The sequence below is a fragment of the Arxiozyma heterogenica genome, assembly GCF_036370985.1.
Source record: "Arxiozyma heterogenica strain weizmannii chromosome Unknown scaffold_16, whole genome shotgun sequence".
NCBI lineage: Eukaryota > Fungi > Ascomycota > Saccharomycetes > Saccharomycetales > Saccharomycetaceae > Arxiozyma > Arxiozyma heterogenica.
Genome location: NW_027042669.1, coordinates 278,475 through 300,210, shown reverse-complemented (window position 1 = coordinate 300,210; position 21,736 = coordinate 278,475). Strand labels below are relative to the sequence as shown.

The following is a 21,736-nucleotide window of genomic DNA, read 5'->3' as shown; positions in this document are numbered from 1 at the left end:
CATAGAATCGAAAGCATTTCGTCATTGAGTCCTAAAATATATAAACAAAGGCTATGTATATGTATATATAACAATATTATATTAGATGTCCATATAGATAGCTGTATCTCCAATTTTTGACATTTTCATAAATATTTTTACCAATCATCATCATCATCACTTTGTTCTTCTTCATCTCCACTCTCTTGTCTCATTTTATTGGCTCTTGCAGCTAGTGCAGATGCTAATCCATCACTAAAGCTCTGCTGTGTGGACATGGTGGTAGCACCTGCAATAGAAGTGTTTGTTGAGTTGAAATCTTGTTGCTGGCTTGTAGAGGATGCAGTGCTTTGTGGAACAGGAGTATATTGTACTTGGGTTGGTAAAGTTTCTTTATATTCAGTCATATACGCTGTTGGAACCCAACCTTCTTTAGATCCATCTAAGAGTTTGGCTAATGACCATCCACTCGGTTCTTGTCTACTTACATAGACAATATCACCTTTCTTTAATGGCAATTCAGAAGGAGACCCTGAACCTGGGAAATCATATGCAGCTTGGAATTTTGGTTCCGATGGTTTGGCCATTGGAGGAGGAGGAGGTGGTGGTGGTGGTCCTGCACTCTTCTTCTGGGTTGTTGTTGTAGCTGGTTCAACAGCAGGTTGTTGTTCTGGTTTTGGTGTTGATTGTGTTTTAGACTGAGCTTGACTATTACCTAAGTTATTGGCTGATGGTGGTCTTGGTGCTGCTTTTTTATGTGCAGTGGTGCTAGTGGGTGGTATTAGACTTTTTGAGGCAGATGTAGATGTACTATTTGAAGCAGCAGTATTAGAGGTATTATTTGTAGGGTTGTAAACGGCTTTGGCTGCACTAGCTGCTAGGGAATGACCTTGCATAACCGGTGGTGGTGGAGCTCTCTTCTTGGTAGTAGCCCTTGGGATTGGTGCAGCAGGTTTTGATTGTTGAGTATGATGTACTGGCGCAGTATTGCTTTGCGTAGAGAGCTTGGATATTGTAGATATATTGTTATGAGCTGGCTTTGATATGTATGTATGTGTGCCAATTTTCTTTTTTCTTGGTTTTTTATGTTGTGAAGAGTTTCCAGGGTGACCACGACGAACAGAAATAGTACTGGATTTGTAAATATCACCATACTTAGGTGCTGCCTCATTAATTTGACTTCTCACTACATGCATTTTTCCAGGTTTCTTTCTGTATTCTATAGTAGAATTAATTTTAATTTTAATGGAACTATTTAATTTTTTTAAATGGGTAACTAATTCAGTTTTAAAGTATGTATTGATCAATGGATCTGGTTTATTAACATCGGTGATACCAACACCTATCCATCCATCTTGCAAGTTTGTCATGTTCAACTGAGTTATTGTTTTAACATCAATAATGTATTCTGCAACATATTTCATTGAATTTTGAATCATTGTTTGACCTATAATATAGAAAGCAGTTGGTGTTACAATAAAAGTCTTTGGAAGTCTTTGTGCAGATCTACCAAATTTGGAATGTAATGCTTCACCATGAATAGAAAAAATAACCTTTTCTTTAATTCCAGCTTGTCTTTTGATATATGAACCTTTTGTCTTAGATTCATTACATGAAAGATAATCTCCCATAAATGCTCTATAGCCTAATAATGACATTGTTCTTCTTTCCTTTCTGCCAGCCAAAAGTTTAGTACCATAATCACGTAACTTTTCATATTTGTTACCTTCTTTCTTTTCTCTAATAGCTCTTTGAATTTTAGTAGCTGCATCGATTCTTCTTTGTAAGAATCTTCTCCAAGCACGTTGGATTCTTGCCGCCATGTTATGCCAGTATCTATCTCTCATATGCTCTAGTGCAAATAAAGTTTCTGGTGTTTTAATAAAAACACTAGTGGTACCCAATTGAAATTCTGTTGAGGGAATTGCTGTATCTGTTAATATGTGTTTAACAGCATCTAATGTTTCACCCTGCCATATATAGTCACCAGCATAAGAACAACGTGAAGACAACAAATAAAATCTTTCCACAAATTTATCAAAAGTTTGTCTATAAGCAAACCCTGCTCTCCTAATTCTAACGTTTTCTTGTAAACCCAAATACTTGATTTGATGTAACACTTGATGGTCATCATAATCACTTGGTGATTTAGTTTGGTTAGGTTTTATAGTTCTGATATAGGAAGGTTGTGCTTTTGACAAAGTTTCTACCAATTCATTTGCACTCTTGATAATCTTATCACCAGCAGTAGGAGGTCTTCTTTTTGAATCCTTGTCAACTTCAGCTGGAAAGATGGTATGAATAAATGGATTTTGAGTGGTACTCATCAATTCCACTAAATCCTTTTGTAATTGATCCTTGTTTTTGTCAGTAATACCATTCACTTCATATGTGACATCCCCTGCATAATGTTTAATAACAAATTTGTTCTGTCTCAATTCAAAATGAGGATTGGAGCTAAATAGGTTTAATCTTTGAGCAAATGCTTGATCGGCAGCATTAGAATCAGCATGAGCTGTGGCTACAGAATCATTCATTGCAGCAAAAATACCTGGTGGTCTTCTTGCTTCAATCAAATCACAAACAACTTTATTGTCGAAATATTTGATAGGTGTCCATTGAATTTGTTCTCTTTCATAGGTTTCTTGTTCTTGTTTTAAAGTTAATTGAATGAAAATTTGTTGTAACTTTTCGTTAACATAGTTGATACAAAGTTGTTCAAAAGAATTATGTTCAAAAATTTCAAACCCATAAATATCTAAGATACCGATGGATTTGTCAGCACCGGGATAAGCTTGTAAAGAAATGTTGACTCTATCCACAATCCATTCAAACAAATTGTTATAAATAGCCTTCGCCAAGGCATCTCTAACAGCTGTTGCTTGAACAATGTTTAATGGAACATGATAGATAGAACCTCTTCTCATACCATGATTAGTTTCCATTATTCTTTCCACCAATGATTTTATTAATAATTGTGCATCAACTTGTAATAAATATGCAACAAAATCTGTAACAGAGGTATCTCTCACTTGTGCATTTCCTTCATCATTTTCAATGAAAGTGATATTACCAATCCATAAAATAGCAGATAATGCTCTGAATATTTGGTCTTGTTCTTCTTGTGTTAGCCCAATAATTTTCATAGCTTTCAAAGTTTCATTAAATTCTTTAACATCGTCCATATTATCCACAGCTGTGCAGCCTGATGCAGAGGTATAAATGTATTGTTCTGGTTTCTGTACTCCAAAAATTTGTCTATATTGTTCAGATGCACCTTTAGTAAACTGGTAAAAAATGTGGAAATTTCTTTCATTTTTAATTTGTCCTACGACTCTTTGCTTCTCTAATAAGTAATTTGTAATATTCCCTGCACATGGTTCAAACTGAGAATTGAACTTGATTTCTAAATATTTACCATGTCTAGAAGAGTTATTATTTCTTAGTGTTTTGGCACAACCAAATGCTTCTAAAAGTGGATTGGTAGCAAGCACCATATCCTTGATCTGACCGATAGATTCAGAGTGTGAAGTGGAAGCAGCAGCAATGTATTGCATGATTCGCTTAGCAGCTTCAGTCTTACCTGCACCTGATTCACCAGAAATAATAACACATTGGTTTTCATTATACGATTTTAAATTGTAATACATGGCTTCTGCAATTGCATAGACATGAGGAGGGACTTCCAATCTATTTTTACCCTTATACGCCTCAATAATGGAGTCTTTATAGATCCCAAGATCACGAAATGGATTAACACTAATTAACACATGACCAATATAGGTATAAATAGTTCCATTAAGAAATCTTTTCTTTAAATTTTCATTGATAGCTTCATCTGAGATTTTTGATAATAAAGTTAAATCAGAGACACCAACTTCCTTCTTTTTTCCTGATTCAAAAGTGGCCTTTTTGATTTTAGCAGACCTTTTCTGTGGGACTGCTGCTGTTTTAGTACGAGCCCCTCTTTTCAATAAAGCCATATTCTATTGGAAATATGTAAGTATACTTATAAAGAGAGGAATAAAAGGGAGTAAAAAACGTTTCGTTTGTGAAATAAAATGTATATATATATATATATATATATATAAATTTTAGATGTTTGTTATTCGATGTGTTTATTTAATTAAGTTGAGATGTGTATATTTGACTAGAATTTGGTATAGAAACACAGTATGTGCTTTATTTGCTTTATCTAGTCGTTGCGTTTAAATGTAATGATAAATGGAAGTCGATCAGCTTCTTTTTCTTTACCTTTAGATTTTTACATTTTTTCCTTATCTTCGAAATTTTTTGTTTTTCATTCCAGTCACACAACAAATTACAGGTGACACATATTTTCCGTCAAGGTAACAGCGCCACAAAATGATGTCACTGGGAAAGAGATATTATGGATAATATTAAGAGTGAACAAGAGAACATGTTCATATGAATAAGTGATAGCATACTTGTGTTTTGCATACTCGTAAAATCTTTTGAGGAAAAATATGTTTCATTAAAAATAATAAGAGTTCTTTGATTACATATACAGGTGTCATGAATATATATTGTCTTTTGTTATTGATATTTATGGATATAACACTATACATATACGTATGTTTGTTTGAGAAAAAGCTTTTAGGAAAATTGGGAAGAAATAAAAAAGTCCCTTTAACAATTAGAAAATAGTTTTTCTATGTTGAATTGGAATCTAGTGTTGCACGAAGTTGAAGTGTCTATTACAAAAAGTGTGTCCAAGATTTCTGCTCTTATCTTTTTCCTCAAGGGACCAACTGAGATTCGGAATTGATTGGGCCCACTGTTACCACCTTTTTTTTCTCGTAGTCTTCTTTGTTTATGGTTAATCCTACTACTTGGTAACAGTGGAGGATTTAAAAGAACTTTGTTTCTAAATATTGCTTCTTCAGTTCCCGGTAATAATAAATATAAAGACCAGGAATTAAATTTTTTTTGAGGATCATCACTCAAAAATTTTGTGTAATTGTATTTTCTGCTAATAAAAGTTGAAAATATCAGATCAAAATTCAGTGAACCTTTAAATTCTTTAACCCACAAATTAATATTATCACCTAGTAATTTGAAATGGTTATGATTAGTATTTAAAAATTCTAAACAAAGATTTTCATAATCCTTCAATGTGATTCCAGTAAATTTTGTAAAAAGTCGATGTAAGTGGCAGGGACTGCTATTAATTATATCACTAATATTATGGATTGTGTAAGCTTGCCTATTTTCTGTGGCTATTCTAACATTTGCGCTGATGTTTTTGGAAGCTTGCATAATACATTTTTCAAAATTTAAAACACCATTTAATATACTAAAAACTAGTAAAAATGTAACTTCTTCAATTCTTCTAAGATTTTTGTAATCACAATGATTTAAGATAATAAAACTGGATGTTTCTCCCAATCGTTGCTTCTTATTTTTGGTTAGTTGAGAAGGTGATACAGTTGAGGTTCTTAACTCAGATTGAATAATAGCTGCCGCAATTAATCCTTCAATTTCTTCATTTTTCTTTCTGTCTATTGGTGTTCTGTTGTAATTATTGAAATGTAAATTATTGGCTACATAATGGTTTTCCTTACAATAGAATTTTTTTCTATTTACTCTCTTTTTTTCCAATTTTTCTCTATGCCAATATTTATCATAGTTCATTGAAAAATTCTGTTTGTTCTGGTGTTTTCTACTCTTTTTAGTATATTGATGGAATGGTGGATCAGAATCAGGTGTAATAGCCTTATTTGAGATAATCCATCCACCAAGTTCCATGTCAGAATCCCAGTCACTTTCTTCCTTTATATCAAGGGATGGCTCTATAGAGACAGGATATGGGAAATGTAACTCAAAACGAGTATTGTTGTTATATTTAACAATATTTTCATCGAAGGAATGATACTTTGTTTGATTTTCCATTGTTTTTAATTCTTTATTGTTAGCTCTATTCGTTAAAGAGTATTGAAATTTTTTAACTTCTATTATCTCTTCAACCGATGGTGTTTTAACATTTTTTAACCCGTATTCAAGCACAGTTTCTTTTGAAAACTCCACATATTTATGTGATTTGATTTCTTTTGAATTATTATTTATTTTCAGCGCATATAATTGTAAATGTATTCTTTTTGATTGTTTGGGATTCACTAAATTAATTAATTTTCTAAAATATGGATAGTAAGGGCCATTAATCTCACAAACAAAATGCGGTGTAAATCCAATTGTATCATTAATTTTAGAAACAATAATTTGACAGGTGTTAAAAATTATATTAGTAATGTTAGCCTCTAAGGAATTTCTATTTGACATATGATTTATATATATATATATTATTTTGATATTTGTATTATGGTTTTAATTGTTATAAAAAATTGATAAATTGTAAAAAAAACTTAAGTATCTTGTTAAGCATGTATGGTATAGTTTGCTTAATTAACAATTTATTTTATATATTGTGTCACTTTAAGAATAGGTTTTGTTTTATTTTTTTTTTGCTATAAAAATTAATATTACAGACATTTTTTCTCTTTTTTTTTCAAAACAATTATTTTATGTTTTATTTAGTGTCATTTCTTTAATATGACAGATAAATAACTGTAATGAGAAGCTGATATTGGTAAGGTTCGTTTATACAAAATTTATAAAATAATAAGATCATGCTTCTAGAAATATCTATAAAATATATAATATAGGTAAAAGAACAAAAAAGGGGTTAATGTAATTCTTCTATTGATCAATGGATAACTCTAGTATAGACCTTTTTCATTCTATACCTATAATTGAGAAGCTTGTTTATATCTTTTTGAATTAGAACTATATATAAGCTAACATTTTTTTTATTTTAATGGGCATTCGTTCTCTGTTTTAATTTCCATAAAAATAGAACATTCTATAAATATAAGCATCCATAAAGCTTCTTCTAAGTGAATAGTCCCTTTCACTTTGGTACCATTAACATGCTTTGATTCAGCCAACTTTATAAGGTCTGGATTTCATTATAAAATAAATATTGCCGTTGGGTTATCATGCCTTGTTCACAATTACTTAAATCAAAAATTTAGTTGGAATTTTAACTTGCATAGCAGAACTTAGCTCATTTGAAGTTCTGTTACATGAGACATAACTGTTGATAAAAATTACAAATATATTTAGCTTGATGATTTATGTACCACTTGTTGACAATAAACTGAACAGTTAATTGTTTCAATTCCCACATATGATGCAGGGTTTCATGAAATGTCAATCAAATATACAGTTTTCTTTACATTTTTGTTAATGTCTTTTGATAAAATATACTGAGAAGATGATTATCTAAATTTTTAGGAATAGTATATTTCAAAAGGATTGGTTTTCTTGAAATTATAGTAGTGATATTTTTAAAAAAACTTATAGGGACAGGAGCTGGTCTTTCTGAAATAGCAATCACAAAAGCTTGATTGATTCTTTTAGATAATTCATCTACATTTTTTACTATTATATTCCATTCAATGCAATGCTTGGATATTCTAAGGATGTCTGCTTCTTGATAGGCACCTGTTTCAATTACAGATATTGATATTTGGCTAGTGGGAATAATCATAGATATTCCATCAGCAAATATATTAGCCACTAGTGTCGTTACATTTGTAGTATCTGGACCTGATATGACTAAGATAATGGCTAGTTTTCCAAAAGTAAGAGCATAATTTTTTCCCATATGACCTAGACCTTGTTCGTGAGTTCGTAACATAAACTTATATTTACCATTGTCATGTATAACGTCATAAACAAGTAGGAGAACACTTTTTGGTTATCCAACGTCAATATCAACTTTGTGTCTGATCATCATTTCATGGAATATTTGGACTCCTGTGAGATATATAAATTAATGATCCAATTGAAGATCAGATTTTTCCCATATTAGTGATGTGTTTTGTTTTAAAGACTTATTACTCAAGGGTAGATTATAATCTGATAAAAATTTTGATTTAGATTTATTGGCTCTCTGGTCGATATGTGCAATTTTAGTAAATGCAGTGTAAAGATGTAATCATTGTACAGCATGATTCGAAAAAAATGGTTTTGTTAAATAAGTAGCAGAATAGTTATAAGAAGCCTTTTTTAATAGAATTGTATTTTTAATTATGTTAAAATTTTTATTGATATAGTTGAATCTTTTGCTTATTCATAGCTGTTATGACAATAAAACAGTACACTTGATTCAAACTATTTGTTTTTTTTTTTCTTGACAATAGTAATAGCAAGTCTATCTTATTTTATATCAGAGCAGTAGCATTAATGGTTGCGTTATTAAATTGTAAGAAATAGCATTATAGAACAGCGTTGTTACTTATATAGACACTATAATATATATGTATTTAATTTATAATGGTTATATTGACTGTCAATTTAATGATCGAACAGTAGATCATCATATCACAAATTAAACCGAAAAAATAGTAACAAAAGAAAAAGGGTTGCAATATTCTGCAGGTAAAGGAGATAATCGAATTAAAATGATAAAAGGCAGATGGAGTAAACCCAACAACAGAGTTGGGATAATTGAATCTATTATCCTTTGTTAGTCAGAAGATAGATGCAAAAAGATGAAAGACATTATATTTATTAAATTTTTCTTATAAAAAATGTTCTACAATCACCAATAGATTTAGAATGATCAATGAAAACTTTTATTCAAACAGTTTTTGAAGATTATTCGGCAAACATCCTTAAAACTTAACTTGTCAATAAGGCTGATATAGTCGTGATAGCATTTGGATTGTCAAAACTCTAATTCTTGAACGAGATCTATATATAATCTATACATAATATATGTAATATCTTTTTGCATCTCTTAGATATATATATATCTTACTTTTCAATCTCTACAATTATACAAACAACTTTGGCTGTATCTAGTTTATGGATTGCAGGATGATTAGTGATACGTAAAATACTCTCTATAACCTTTGAATGGCAAGTGATTGAAATTAATTTGTCGTTACTAGTAACGTTTTCAAATACGCTGGTTAACGCATCACGTATTCTTAAATCGATTTCCTCTTTTGTTTCCCAGTGATCGGTAGACCATAGTTGGTCCTCTTCAGGATAATTATCTTCGTAATCCCAATGGACAGTTACTCCAGAGGGTGTTTTATAGTCTTGATATTCCTTCACTGTGATTGAATGATTGACTCTTTCATTGCATGGGTGTGTATTAAGTGTTTCTCTAAGATTTTCAAATATTTTTACCTGTAATGGTTTTTGATTGTCTACCAATTCAGGGAACTCTTTAAAGACATGATCCCACGATCCAATAAAAGTCTCAAGACATCTTCTCATGGGTGAACTAAAAAATTGATGGGGTAAAATTTTTAAATCTTGAATCATTGGTAATAACACTTCTTTACCTGTATTACTTACTTGTTTTTTACCTAACGGAGTTAATTTGGAATCTAACCATTCCCCATGTTCGTCTCCATTTAGTACACCCCATTTCTTTGACCATAATTCTTGACCATATCTGAGAATAGCGGCGTTGTGATAGCCTTGACCATGTCTTGCTAATACCAATAATTTGTATTCATGTCTATCTGTATCTGTTGGGATATTTGCATATAATTCCTTCCATGACGTGTGATTAATTAGGTCTAAATGGTTGACCTTGGTAGAATCTATATCATTTGATTCAGTTGTGCGATAAGCAGCAAAATATCCTGGTAGAGCTTTTATCTGAATTAATGGTTTCTTATCTTGAGTCATGTTCCAACCGCATCTTTCTATCTTGGATTAAAACATGTTATACATATGTATGTGTGTAAGTGCATATATAGACATATTATTAATGACTCACTTTTATTTACAGGTGTCTCGAAGGATAATAAATTTTGTATTTTTCCCAATTATGTTGTGGTAATTATGGAAATAAAAAATTTAATGGTAAAAAAAAAACGATTCAAAATGTTCAATTATTGCTTTAGATATACAGATTTGATAAATACATTCAAAACCCTTCATTCATCTCCCTTATCAATCTTTGTGGCATATATAATTACAAGTCTGATTGTTGATATAGATTAATTCTATCTTTTATATTTGTATTTTTCTAAAAAAAAGCATAATTTCAATGATATATGTAAAAGTTGATGTGTTATATATAATCAAATAAAAACTAGAAAGTTTGCTATATAATTTTAGTGCTTAGCAACCTCAACTACAACAGCAACAATTTTTCCAGTATCTAAATTTTGGATTTCAGGATGTTTCAAATTACGTAATATACTTCCAATGACGCCACTATGACAAGTGATAGAGACAAGTTTTTCCTCTGGACTTAGTTTTTCAAATACTTCTATTAGACCATTATTAACACGAGCATCCATTTCTGATTGAGGTTCTCTCCAATCAGCAGACCATAATTGGTCTACCTCGGGATAATTTTCCGAATATTTCCAAGTAATCACATTATTTGATTTCATCTTATAATTTTGATATTCTTCTACTGCAATAGAATGGTCTACTCTTTTATCACAGGTATGTTCACCTAATGTTTCCCTAAGATTTTCCAATATGAAGGGCGACACCTCTGTCTCAGGGGGTAAAAATCTGCAAAATACAGGCGTCCATGATTCAATAAACGTTTCTAAACATCTTCTCATTGGTGAACTGAAATAGATATGTGGTAAAAATCCTAAATCTTGGATAATAGGCAGTATTACATTTGAACCAGTATTGAATACTTGCTTCTTTCCCAACGGGGTCAATTTAGAATCCACCCATTCACCATGTTCATCACCTTCTAACATAGACCAGTATTCATCCCACTTATCTTCTCCATAACGATCGATAGCAGCGTTATGGTAACCTTGTCCATGTCTTGCCACAATAAGTATCTTATACTCATGTGTTGGCGTGTCTTTTGGTATGGAATCGTATAGTTGTTTCCAGGATTTACATTCATTTAACTCTAGATGATTGATTTTACTTGAATCTACTGGTTTTGCATTTTCATTTGGGAAAGCTATAAAGTAGCCAGGTAAGGCCCTAAAAGTTTTTGTAATAGTCATTACTCCTGTGGGTTTTAATTCAGAGACTGCTGGTTCTTTTTCGCCTTAGCGTCTAAAGAGTGATTGGTAGTTCTATTTTTTGAGTGAACTATGATTTGAAGCATTTTCTTATTTTTTTTTCTAGTTGACAAAGATCTGTTCCCTCGAGTAACTTCGAAAATGATTATTCAATATTAAATAGCAAATTCTATTCTTTTTCGAAGGAAAAAAATAAAAATAAAAAAAAGTAGGCACAGAACGAAGCATTTATCTATCTCTATATATATATGTAAATATATATATTATCTATATAAAGGAAGAGGTAGACTCTGTTCGGTTTCTTTAAGATAAATTCAAATTTTAAGGACATCAATATAGATAATTGGAATGATCTGTATTTCTGTATTGTATTTCTAGACAAGAAGATTGGCAACATAAATAGAGAGAAGGAAGGAAATATCGAAAAGAGAGTGTTCCATGCTTCAAGGTTCTTAGTAATGAAATCTACGAGACTATATTGGCATGTACTTTGTAATAAAAATACCAATTTTGCTACTATAATAATTAGCACTTTTTAGAAACTGTATGTTATTTTGAGCTTTCCTTGTTTTCTTTACTTTTTCTGCATTCCAGTTTAGGTGGCCAATAGGAATTAGCAAATTTAGCATATATGCACACATGCACACGCGTTCATATAGATGGAACTGGCCGATTTCTTTGGTGTAAAACCTGATAACATCGTTATGTCTCATAGAAAATGTTTAGATTTACATATCTAGATCTGTTTCTATTTACTTAATTTAAACCGTGGTTTTACATTAGTTAAATTTGATGATGGTGAAAATATTCATTCTAAAATAACATAATATGAAAACGTTGTATTTAGAAAAGGACATTTAAAAGGCGTAGTAGCGTATCAGAGAGAAGAGAAGAGTTATTAAAACAATTTTTTTCGATCTGGTGTTTTTTTTCTTATTTAGCTCTGGAGCTTAAAAGGCAAACTATTCAAAAATGACAAATATTTGCTAATCATAGATTTCTTTTTTTTTCCTTTCCATTTCCTATTTTTCTTATTTTTGCATTATAAGATCAAATTCACTAGAAAAGCAACAGGGTGATAAATCACCAAAAAAATTTTTTTATGGTAAATACGTTTTCAAGAGTAGATACGTATGTGTATCAATGAGTTCGAGTGAAAAGTTGTCCAGTAAATTATATTTTGAAATATTTCAATTACAGTTGTTTGATTTGTTCTTCTTTTCATTCTCTTTTCATTTCTTTTTATTTCCATTTTTTAGCAGTTAAGAATCATCCAAAAATTCTTCACCAAAGCGACATTTCTACATTTTTTATGCATAATTTTACTTATTATTATTATTTGATTGTATTGTTTTTTTTATCTTGTTTCAATAAAAATATGATTATAATCTCATAGAAAACATTTACAATGTTACATCTCAAATACATATAGAAAACTCACATATAATTTTTTTCCACAATGATAACAACGACTGTATGTAGTATTGCATAAGTCTAGTATAAGTAGAATCATTATAACTTTTTGAGATTTACGTCACGTCGTAACATTGTAACTTTGCTCGAACCAAAATTGGAAAAATGGTGCACCCTTGAAAAAAAACAGTTCGGGCAAAAAATAATATTCTGTGTTTTTTCCAAGGATCATCGTTAAGTAGAGTGAGGGCTTGTGGAAAAAAAACCATCTCGGAATCAACCACCTACATGGATTTGGTATATATAGTTCAGGCTGTATTCATTTTCCTGTAAACTTTATGAGGGGTCTGAGATGTTCATTTTTTAGAATTTCTCACTTTATTATTACTCAGTGACTTAATATCTCTTTCTTGAAGTCTAACTATTTAGAAAACAAGTGAAAGGAAAAGAAAAAAAACATTAGCACAATAATTGAGAGTAAATAATACATTTTTTCTACCTTTTTATTTTCTTCCATAAGACTTTTTGTATGAAAAATTTCAAGTGAATATTGTCTATAGTGAAGTAACCAATTTCTCAAATTGCAGTTCCAGCTCGAGGAAATTTGTTCAGATTTCCTTCAAGAATCACGTTATTGTTTGAGATTAAAAGAATGTTAAGAAGATATCAAGTAAAAATAAATGCAAACAAACTTCTTCTTTTGTTTGATCTATTTATGTATACCTTTCTATTGTCCTTCCCTTAAAAACAATAAAAGATATATATTTTTTGTTTGTGTATTTCTTTGTCATTTTTATAGTGTCGTGAAATAAAAAAAAAAAGGAAGAGAAAAAGAAAAATAAACATTGGAACTTGAATTTTGAGGAAATATTTGTTAGAATGTAGACTAATACACATGTACACATAAACATATGTATATACATATGTCTTTGTGCCTTTTTTCAATCATTGAAGAAAGTTTAGATTCTCCGATTTTTTGGCGCAAGATTGATTATCAGTGAATTTATCAGTTTTTATTAATTCAAGTTCAAAATTGCCAAGACTAATAAAGAAAGAAGGTCATTGTAACTATTGCTGACCATGTCTCAATTTGAAGTGCAAATTATACCTACAAAACCATATCAAGATCAAAAACCAGGTACTTCTGGTCTTCGTAAGAAGACTGCTGTTTTTATGAATGAGCCAAATTATACTGAAAATTTTATTCAATCCTTAATGGATGCTGTTCCAGAAGGTTCTCAAGACGCCGTTCTTGTTGTTGGTGGTGATGGTCGTTTCTATAATGATGTGATTATGAATAAAATTGCAGCAATTGGTGCTGCCAATGGTATTAGGAAATTGGTCATTGGTCAAAATGGTCTTTTATCCACACCGGCTGCTTCCCACATCATCAGATCCTATCATGAAAAGATCACTGGTGGTATTATCTTGACTGCATCACATAACCCAGGTGGTCCAGAAAATGATATGGGGATCAAATATAATCTGGCTAATGGTGGTCCAGCCCCTGAGTCTATTACTAACGCTATATGGGAAGTGTCCAAGAAATTAACTCATTATAAGATCGTTAAGGATTTTCCAACTTTAGATCTTTCTAAGATCGGACCAAACCAAAAGTACGGGCCTTTGTTAATTGACATTGTCGATACTACCAGTGCATATGTCGATTTCTTGAAGACTATTTTTGACTTTCCATTGATTAAACAGTTTATTACTAAACAGCGTGAGACTAAGAATTGGAAACTGTTATTCGACTCTTTAAACGGTATTACTGGTCCATATGGTAAAGCTATCTTTGTTGATGAATTTGGTCTTCCAGCGGAAGAAGTATTGCAAAACTGGCATCCAAAACCAGATTTCGGTGGTGTTCATCCTGATCCCAACTTAACATACGCAAAATCATTAGTTGATAGAGTTGATCGTGAAGGTATCGAATTTGGTGCCGCATCCGATGGTGATGGTGATAGAAACATGATTTATGGTGCTGGTCCTGCATTCGTATCGCCAGGTGATTCTGTTGCCATTATTGCAGAATATGCTAATGAAATCCCATATTTCTCTAAACAAGGTATCTATGGTCTTGCCCGTTCTTTCCCTACTAGTGGGGCTATTGATCGTGTTGCTAAGGCTCATGGTCTTAACTGTTATGAAGTTCCTACCGGTTGGAAGTTCTTCTGTGCCTTATTTGATGCTAAGAAATTGTCTATTTGTGGTGAAGAATCTTTCGGTACTGGTTCAAACCATATCAGAGAAAAAGATGGTCTTTGGGCAATTGTGGCTTGGTTAAATGTTTTGGCTATCTACAATAAACACAATCCAGAAAAAGAGGCTTCCATCAAAAATATTCAAGAAGAATTCTGGGACAAATATGGGAGAACATTCTTCACACGTTATGACTATGAAAATGTTAGTTCTGAAGATGCTAGGAAGGTTATTGATTTACTAAGTAAATTTGTCTCACAAGAAAATGTTGTAGGTAGTCCATTTCCAACTGATCCATCTATGACAGTAGTGGATGCTGGTGATTTCTCATATACTGATCTAGATGGGTCTGTATCTGATCATCAGGGTCTTTATGTCAAATTGTCGAATGGTGCTAGGTTTGTATTGAGATTATCAGGTACTGGCTCCTCTGGTGCTGCCATCAGGTTATACATAGAAAACTACACTGATGATTCCAAGAATTATGGTTTAACAGCAGATGTTTTTTTAAGCCCAATCATAAAATCCATTGTTGAATTCTTAAACTTTAAAGAATTAATTGGCACTGAAGAACCAACTGTTCGTACATGAACAAAAAATAGCTTCGGTTAATGTTATTGATCGTTCGTTTGTTCATTTGTTTGTCCTTACCCTTTTTGACAATTTGTTATTGAATGGAAACTTTATAAATGTGTATATTAGTTAATAAATTAGTTGAGTAATTATAGAACTTTTGTTAATCTATATTCATTGTCTTCTTTTTTTTTACTATGTATCTTTCCTTTTATTTTTTCATAAATTGTAAGTTTGGATAAGAAAAAAATAGATAATATGCAAGAAATGTGTTATGTTGTATCAATATGATTAAGGTTGCAATTTAGGTAATAGGCTTTGGATGTGTAATCAGTGGCTTGAATAAAGATGAAACACAAGGCTAGAAATTCCAAGATGGTTGATCAATTGACGTAATATTTTTTTATTTGTTACTGCCCTCTTGAGGAATTTAGTGTACAAAAATTATTATTATTATTTGGCGGGTTTCACAAATTACACAACTCCGAATAATTCCGCGGAAGTTACTTTTTTTCTTTTTACCCTTTTGGTGTGTCCTGTGAAATTTTCATTCTTTCGAGAAATCTTGAGAAGATTGGGATTTTGATTTCTTGCTATCAAGATTGAAAACTGGCTTACACATAGTAGAGAAGTGTCTTATATAAATATGAGTGCTTCCTGGACAAGCTATAATCTATTTGCTAACCAAACGAATCATTTAGCAAATTGTTGCATAGAAATAAGCCATTAGTGATTGAAATTATACAGTCATAAGGGTCACTGTTAACGAAGAGTTTATTTACCTTTTTTGTGTTATCTGTATTTTATTCCATTGGTTTAGTCTATAGTTACTTGGCTTACTGTTTGTTTGTTTTTTGTTTATTTCAAATAGAAATATCTATTGGTGAATATACAGAATAGTATTATCTTTACTTATAGATACATTAGATCTTTCTAACATATTTTTTTGGCTTAGTTATATCTATTTTTGCACGTTATGTATTCCTGGAAGAGTAAATTCAAGTTTGGTAAATCTAAAGAAGAGAAAGAAAAAGAAAAGGAGAAGGAGAAAGAAGCTAAACGTCATAGTGCTCTATTCCATTTAAACAAAAATGATGATACTTCATCTCATTCAAATACTGTGACACAACCAGATTCAGATCGTAAAGAAACCATCACTCAGGCCTCAACTAGTACTAATCAGGCAGAAACATCCTATGATGGTGTATCATCTGTATCTACCTTTAATGGTGGTGATAACGCTCATACACGTCAGCATGTGGACTCAAGAAATGATCTGAAAAATCATGATAATGATGCACCTTCAGAAAAGTCAGGTCCACACTCAAATGTCTCAAATACTTCCACCTCAAGTAGTGGCATTATGACTATTAAAATTTATAATGGTGATGGATTTAATCTACCATTTAATATTACTGCAAATGATCAAATTTTAACTAAATTGTTGTCGTCTGGGATTCCAGTACAACAAGGTAATGCAGATATTGATATTGACCAATTAACTTCACAGATATCAAGAATCACATTATCTAATCAAGGTTCTTCTTCAGAGTCGTTGATTCCAAAAGAAAATTCATCGAGTTTTATTCCTGCTACTATTATGCTACCTGGTTCCCAGAATGCTAGCCCCCTGTTATACTTCACTATTGAATTTGATAACACTGTGGCTACTATTGAACCTGAATATGGTACTATGGCGAAACCAGTCTTTAATAAAATTTCAACTTTTGATGTTACTAGAAAATTGCCATATATAAAAATTGATGTTTTTGCTCGTATCCCATCTATTCTTTTACCATCGAAAGCGTGGCAAGAGGAGGTTAGTGAAAATAATGAAAAGTTGAAACAAATCTTTGAAAAAATTAATACTAATCAAGATATACATCTTGATTCATGTCGTTTACCAGTTAATTTAAAGATTGATTCTGCAGCAAATATTAGACTGTACAATCATCATTGGGTTGAATTAGAGAATGGGTTTGGTAACATCAATTTGACTATTGATTATAAGCCTTCAAAAAATAAACCATTATCCATTGATGATTTTGACCTTTTGAAAGTTATTGGAAAAGGTTCATTTGGTAAAGTTATGCAAGTACGGAAAAAGGATACCCAAAAGATATATGCATTGAAGGCACTTAGAAAGTCATATATTGTTTCTAAATCTGAGGTGACACATACTTTGGCTGAAAGAACTGTCTTGGCTAGAGTGGATTGTCCATTTATTGTACCATTGAAATTTTCCTTCCAGTCACCTGAAAAATTGTACATAGTATTAGCTTTTATTAATGGTGGTGAATTATTTTATCATTTACAAAGGGAAGGTAGATTTGATTTATCAAGAGCAAGATTTTACACTGCAGAATTGTTATGTGCATTGGAGACTTTGCATAATTTGGATGTTATTTACCGTGATCTAAAACCAGAAAATATATTGTTAGATTATCAAGGTCATATTGCACTTTGTGATTTTGGTCTTTGTAAACTGAATATGAAGGATAATGACAAAACAGACACTTTCTGTGGTACACCAGAATACTTAGCACCTGAATTATTGTTAGGACAAGGGTACTCTAAGGTTGTTGATTGGTGGACTCTTGGTATATTGTTATATGAAATGTTAACTGGTCTTCCGCCATACTATGATGAAGATGTGCCAAAGATGTACAAAAAAATTTTACAGGCACCATTAAGATTCCCAGATGGGTTCGATAGAGATGCTAAGGACTTATTGATTGGTCTTTTAAGTAGAGATCCTTCAAGAAGATTAGGTCGTAACGGCGCACAAGAGATTAAAGATCATCCATTCTTCAGCCAATTATCATGGAGAAGACTAATGATGAAAGGCTATATCCCACCATTTAAACCACCAGTTAGTAGCGCTATGGATACAAGTAATTTTGATCAAGAATTTACTAAAGAACAGCCAATTGATAGTGTAGTCGATGAGTTTTTAAGTGAAAGTGTTCAAAAACAATTTGGTGGATGGACTTATGTTGGTAATGAACAATTGGGTAACTCCATGGTTCAAGGTAGAAGCATTCGTTAGTGGATAATATTATTTATTGTAATATTTTCTAATCCCATTTTTGGAATTACCTATTAATCAGTATATATATGTATTTGTGGATATATATTTATATATCAAACTTTAAAATACATGTCAGTTATGGAATAAGCAGAATTGCACTATTTAATTTATATAATTCAGCATATACATACAAAAAGTGTTTTCATTATTAGATAGATGATTTTATACATAAAATACCAACTGTGCCTAAGCGGGGAAAGACAAAAATATTGGATAACCATTATGAAATAGTAGTAGCGAACTCGCTATTAAAAGATCATCAAGGCTTTCCTCCTTAAACAACTTTTTCTAATTCTAACTTTCACCAATAAGTAATTGCAGTTGTTATGATGATGGTAGTAATAATTTATTTACCTATTGGTGAAGGGGTTACCCGGGAAATCTGAAAATTTTTCTTTCATTACATTGTTTAAAGGGAAAAAGCTGGGGAAAAAAAAGTTGTGAAAAGGCGATGAGCATCACAAATTTTGAAAGGGACTTTTGATTTATTTTATAACTTTTCTTCACCTGAGTAAATTTCGAAACATTGAAGATTTCATAATTAAAAACTAATAATGTTTTGATATCTTTAACATTCAATATTAACGATAGTAAAGTGCAAAAGAAATATATGGAATTAGTAGTCTTTGCAACTGATAAAAAAATATAAAGTCTCATATCAGTCAAAATGATGGCATTTGAAAATACTGTTAAACGATCTGCTCAGGAAGTAATAACACCAATGGATTCTAAAAAACGGAAAGTGGAATTTGCAAAAGATGTAAGCTTATACCCCATACCAAATGACAATGATGAAGATAAAATTAAAAATGGTGGCGAACTTCATGAATTTTCTTCTGCTATCTATGCAAGATTTGTGAAATCAGCATTAGATGATCTTGAAAAGGTATGTTTTTCTTTTTCCTTATTTCATATTATATTATAACTATGACTTGTATTGTTATAGGATGGTATCAAGGGAAAGTTTTTGATACATAGTATCAAAGTAATTATAAATGTTGTGTGTGTCTGTGTGTGCTTCTTTTCTTTTAATTAAAAAAATATAATTGAAGTTTCCTAGTTTACTCATGCCTCACATATATTACTAAATTGTTGATAAAGCTTTTTTACTAACAAAATAATTGTATCATATATTTGTGCTAATATCCACGTGTATGAATAACCGTTTCCATATTGTTATGATTTTGCTTTTTACAGAATGACCCTACCCATATTAATGTAATTGCGGACCAATTATCACTTGACAATAAAAGTACTGAGAAGATTAAACCAGATAACTTAAATATTCTTTTAGATACCCTTTCTAGTAACATCAATAGAATTGATTCCTCTAAAGGGATCATATTGATTCAATCTTTAATAACTTTAAATAGATGGTGGGAATTACCATCTGTCACATTATCTAAGTATATACATTTTATTAAAATTCTTTGTTCTAGTATACCTAAGTGGTGGCAAGATGTCTCAATGAATTTGATATCCAATTTCTCTACTTTGTCATTGAAGGCTGCGGATAGTCATCATGAATTGTTAAATTATTTTTTAGGTGTGATACCAAGTTCTTTACATTTCATTGATTCTTATTTAGTCAGATTTTTCCCTAATAAAAACGACACTCGCAAGAGTTTGGTTAATTATATTTCCAATATCTTACATTTGACTAGATATTGTAAAGAGTTACGGTTCCAAATTTGGTCATTGATCATTGAAAAGATTATATCTATTGATGTTGAGTTACAAAATGAATTAGATGAAATGGACGATGATATTGATAGTGACTTTGAAGAAGGTGAGGATGAGGATGAGGATGAAGATATAAACTTAGGGAATAGTGAAGATGAAGGCGAAGGTAGTGACGATAATGATGAGTTGGAAGGTGTTGAGGAATATAATGTGGAAATTAACCAAAATATCAAAGAACTGTCTACAAAATTAGATGCTATTTTAACTCTTGTTAGTGAAAATATTAGTTCTGAAGTGACGCCGGAAAGTTTAGAGAATGGTGAAGGTGTATCAGTTTTCAATACTTTAACTACATTGTTTAAGACACATATTTTGCCCACTTATTACACAAGATCGATTCAATATATTATGTTCCATTTATCACAACAACAATTAGAATTGATGGATTCATTTCTTGTCACTTTAATTGATATATCATTTGCAGTCCATGAGACTTCTGAAAAGAAAATTAAGTCTTTACAATATTTAGGTTCATACATTGCGCGTGCTAAGAAACTATCAAGGACTCAAATTATATTTGTTGCTAGTTATTTGACTTCGTGGTTAAACAGGTATGCTATTGAAAGAGAAGAAGAGGTGGATCAACCAGGAGGTATGGAAAGGTTTAAACATTTCTATGCAGCATTTCAAGCACTATGTTATATTTTTTGTTTCAGAAGAAATATTTTTAAGGATTTAGATGGAAATTGGGAATGTGAATTAGACAAATTTTTTCAGAGAATGATTATATCTAAATTCAATCCACTGAAATATTGTAACGAAAATGTTATGTTGATGTTTGCAAGGATAGCTCAACATGAAGATATTGCATATTGTTTCAGTATTATTGAGAATAATAATAATGAGAGATTAAGAGGTATTGTTGGTAAAGCAGGTAGTAACAAAAATAGTAAATCATCTTCCACAGGGACCAATAGTGGAGCACCATCATCAACAACAGTGTGGTCACTTGCTACAAGACAGCAATTTATTGATTTACAAAGTTATTTCCCATTTGATCCACTTTTCTTGAAAGACTATAAAGAAATGATGAAAGATTACTACATTGAATGGAGTGAAGCTAGTGGGGATCTAGAAAGTGATCATGAATCAGATGAATAAATAGGTAAATAGAAAAGGTATTTTCCTGCTTTTTTAGTAGTCTTCCTTCGAATTATTTCTCTTAAACACATCGTTAATCATAAGAAATGACAAATATTCTTAGAAATGAAGGTTAAAACATAACATTTTGCATATTAAACAAAATAAAAAAACACTTATCATAATATACTTTCCTTATCTACTTTTGGTTTTTTCTTTTTAAAATTTATTTTAGATATGTTATTTAAATACTTAATTGCATTTATTTAAATATTTTTTATCAAAATATATATATAAATATAGAAGTTTCCGTTTAAAATTTTATTTTATTGTTATTTTGGAAATAATATTTAAATAACTATGTATACTATATTCTCTACTAATGATATTGCAATTTATTACTATGTTGAAGGCTTAAACACGTAACTTTTATCTTAACTTAAAGGTTATCCATTTTTGGTTCGTGTCACAATAATATTTCTTTAGTTTGAGTTTTTTGATTAAAATTCCCAAAAATATTGAGGGTTATTAATATTTGTGTTTTTTTTATAAAATATTCTTAAAACTAAATTAGGGCTTTAACAATTTTGTTTTGGTAAAG

General features: G+C 31.0%; 8 protein-coding genes across 8 annotated transcripts; 3 read left to right on the top strand and 5 right to left on the bottom strand.

Annotated features, from left to right (window-relative positions):
- Nucleotides 1-137: 137 nt before the first annotated feature.
- MYO3 (myosin 3) lies at nucleotides 138-3,962 on the bottom strand (the record flags this gene model as incomplete). Its single annotated transcript, XM_064857899.1, has 1 exon — nucleotides 138-3,962. The coding sequence occupies one exon, from the start codon at nucleotides 3,960-3,962 to the stop codon at nucleotides 138-140; it is 3,825 nt and encodes a 1,274-aa protein (XP_064715259.1).
- Nucleotides 3,963-4,629: 667 nt separating this feature from the next.
- On the bottom strand, nucleotides 4,630-6,279 carry PWA37_001261 (uncharacterized protein; the record flags this gene model as incomplete). The annotated part of the gene is made up of 1 exon (XM_064857898.1): nucleotides 4,630-6,279. The coding sequence occupies one exon, from the start codon at nucleotides 6,277-6,279 to the stop codon at nucleotides 4,630-4,632; it is 1,650 nt and encodes a 549-aa protein (XP_064715258.1).
- Nucleotides 6,280-7,231: 952 nt separating this feature from the next.
- On the bottom strand, nucleotides 7,232-7,699 carry PWA37_001260 (uncharacterized protein; the record flags this gene model as incomplete). Its single annotated transcript, XM_064857897.1, has 1 exon — nucleotides 7,232-7,699. The coding sequence occupies one exon, from the start codon at nucleotides 7,697-7,699 to the stop codon at nucleotides 7,232-7,234; it is 468 nt and encodes a 155-aa protein (XP_064715257.1).
- Nucleotides 7,700-8,820: 1,121 nt separating this feature from the next.
- Nucleotides 8,821-9,711, bottom strand: PWA37_001259 (phosphoglycerate mutase family protein; the record flags this gene model as incomplete). Its single annotated transcript, XM_064857896.1, has 1 exon — nucleotides 8,821-9,711. The coding sequence occupies one exon, from the start codon at nucleotides 9,709-9,711 to the stop codon at nucleotides 8,821-8,823; it is 891 nt and encodes a 296-aa protein (XP_064715256.1).
- A 431-nt stretch (nucleotides 9,712-10,142) lies between these two features.
- Nucleotides 10,143-11,015, bottom strand: PMU1 (putative phosphomutase; the record flags this gene model as incomplete). The annotated part of the gene is made up of 1 exon (XM_064857895.1): nucleotides 10,143-11,015. The coding sequence occupies one exon, from the start codon at nucleotides 11,013-11,015 to the stop codon at nucleotides 10,143-10,145; it is 873 nt and encodes a 290-aa protein (XP_064715255.1).
- A 2,511-nt stretch (nucleotides 11,016-13,526) lies between these two features.
- PGM1 (phosphoglucomutase PGM1) lies at nucleotides 13,527-15,239 on the top strand (the record flags this gene model as incomplete). The annotated part of the gene is made up of 1 exon (XM_064857894.1): nucleotides 13,527-15,239. One exon carries the CDS (start codon nucleotides 13,527-13,529, stop codon nucleotides 15,237-15,239), a length of 1,713 nt encoding a protein of 570 aa, XP_064715254.1.
- A 958-nt stretch (nucleotides 15,240-16,197) lies between these two features.
- On the top strand, nucleotides 16,198-18,270 carry YPK1 (serine/threonine protein kinase YPK1; the record flags this gene model as incomplete). The annotated part of the gene is made up of 1 exon (XM_064857893.1): nucleotides 16,198-18,270. The coding sequence occupies one exon, from the start codon at nucleotides 16,198-16,200 to the stop codon at nucleotides 18,268-18,270; it is 2,073 nt and encodes a 690-aa protein (XP_064715253.1).
- Nucleotides 18,271-18,979: 709 nt separating this feature from the next.
- On the top strand, nucleotides 18,980-21,156 carry RRN3 (rDNA-binding RNA polymerase I transcriptional factor; the record flags this gene model as incomplete). The annotated part of the gene is made up of 2 exons (XM_064857892.1): nucleotides 18,980-19,180; nucleotides 19,510-21,156. 2 exons carry the CDS (start codon nucleotides 18,980-18,982, stop codon nucleotides 21,154-21,156), a joined length of 1,848 nt encoding a protein of 615 aa, XP_064715252.1.
- Nucleotides 21,157-21,736: the final 580 nt, after the last annotated feature.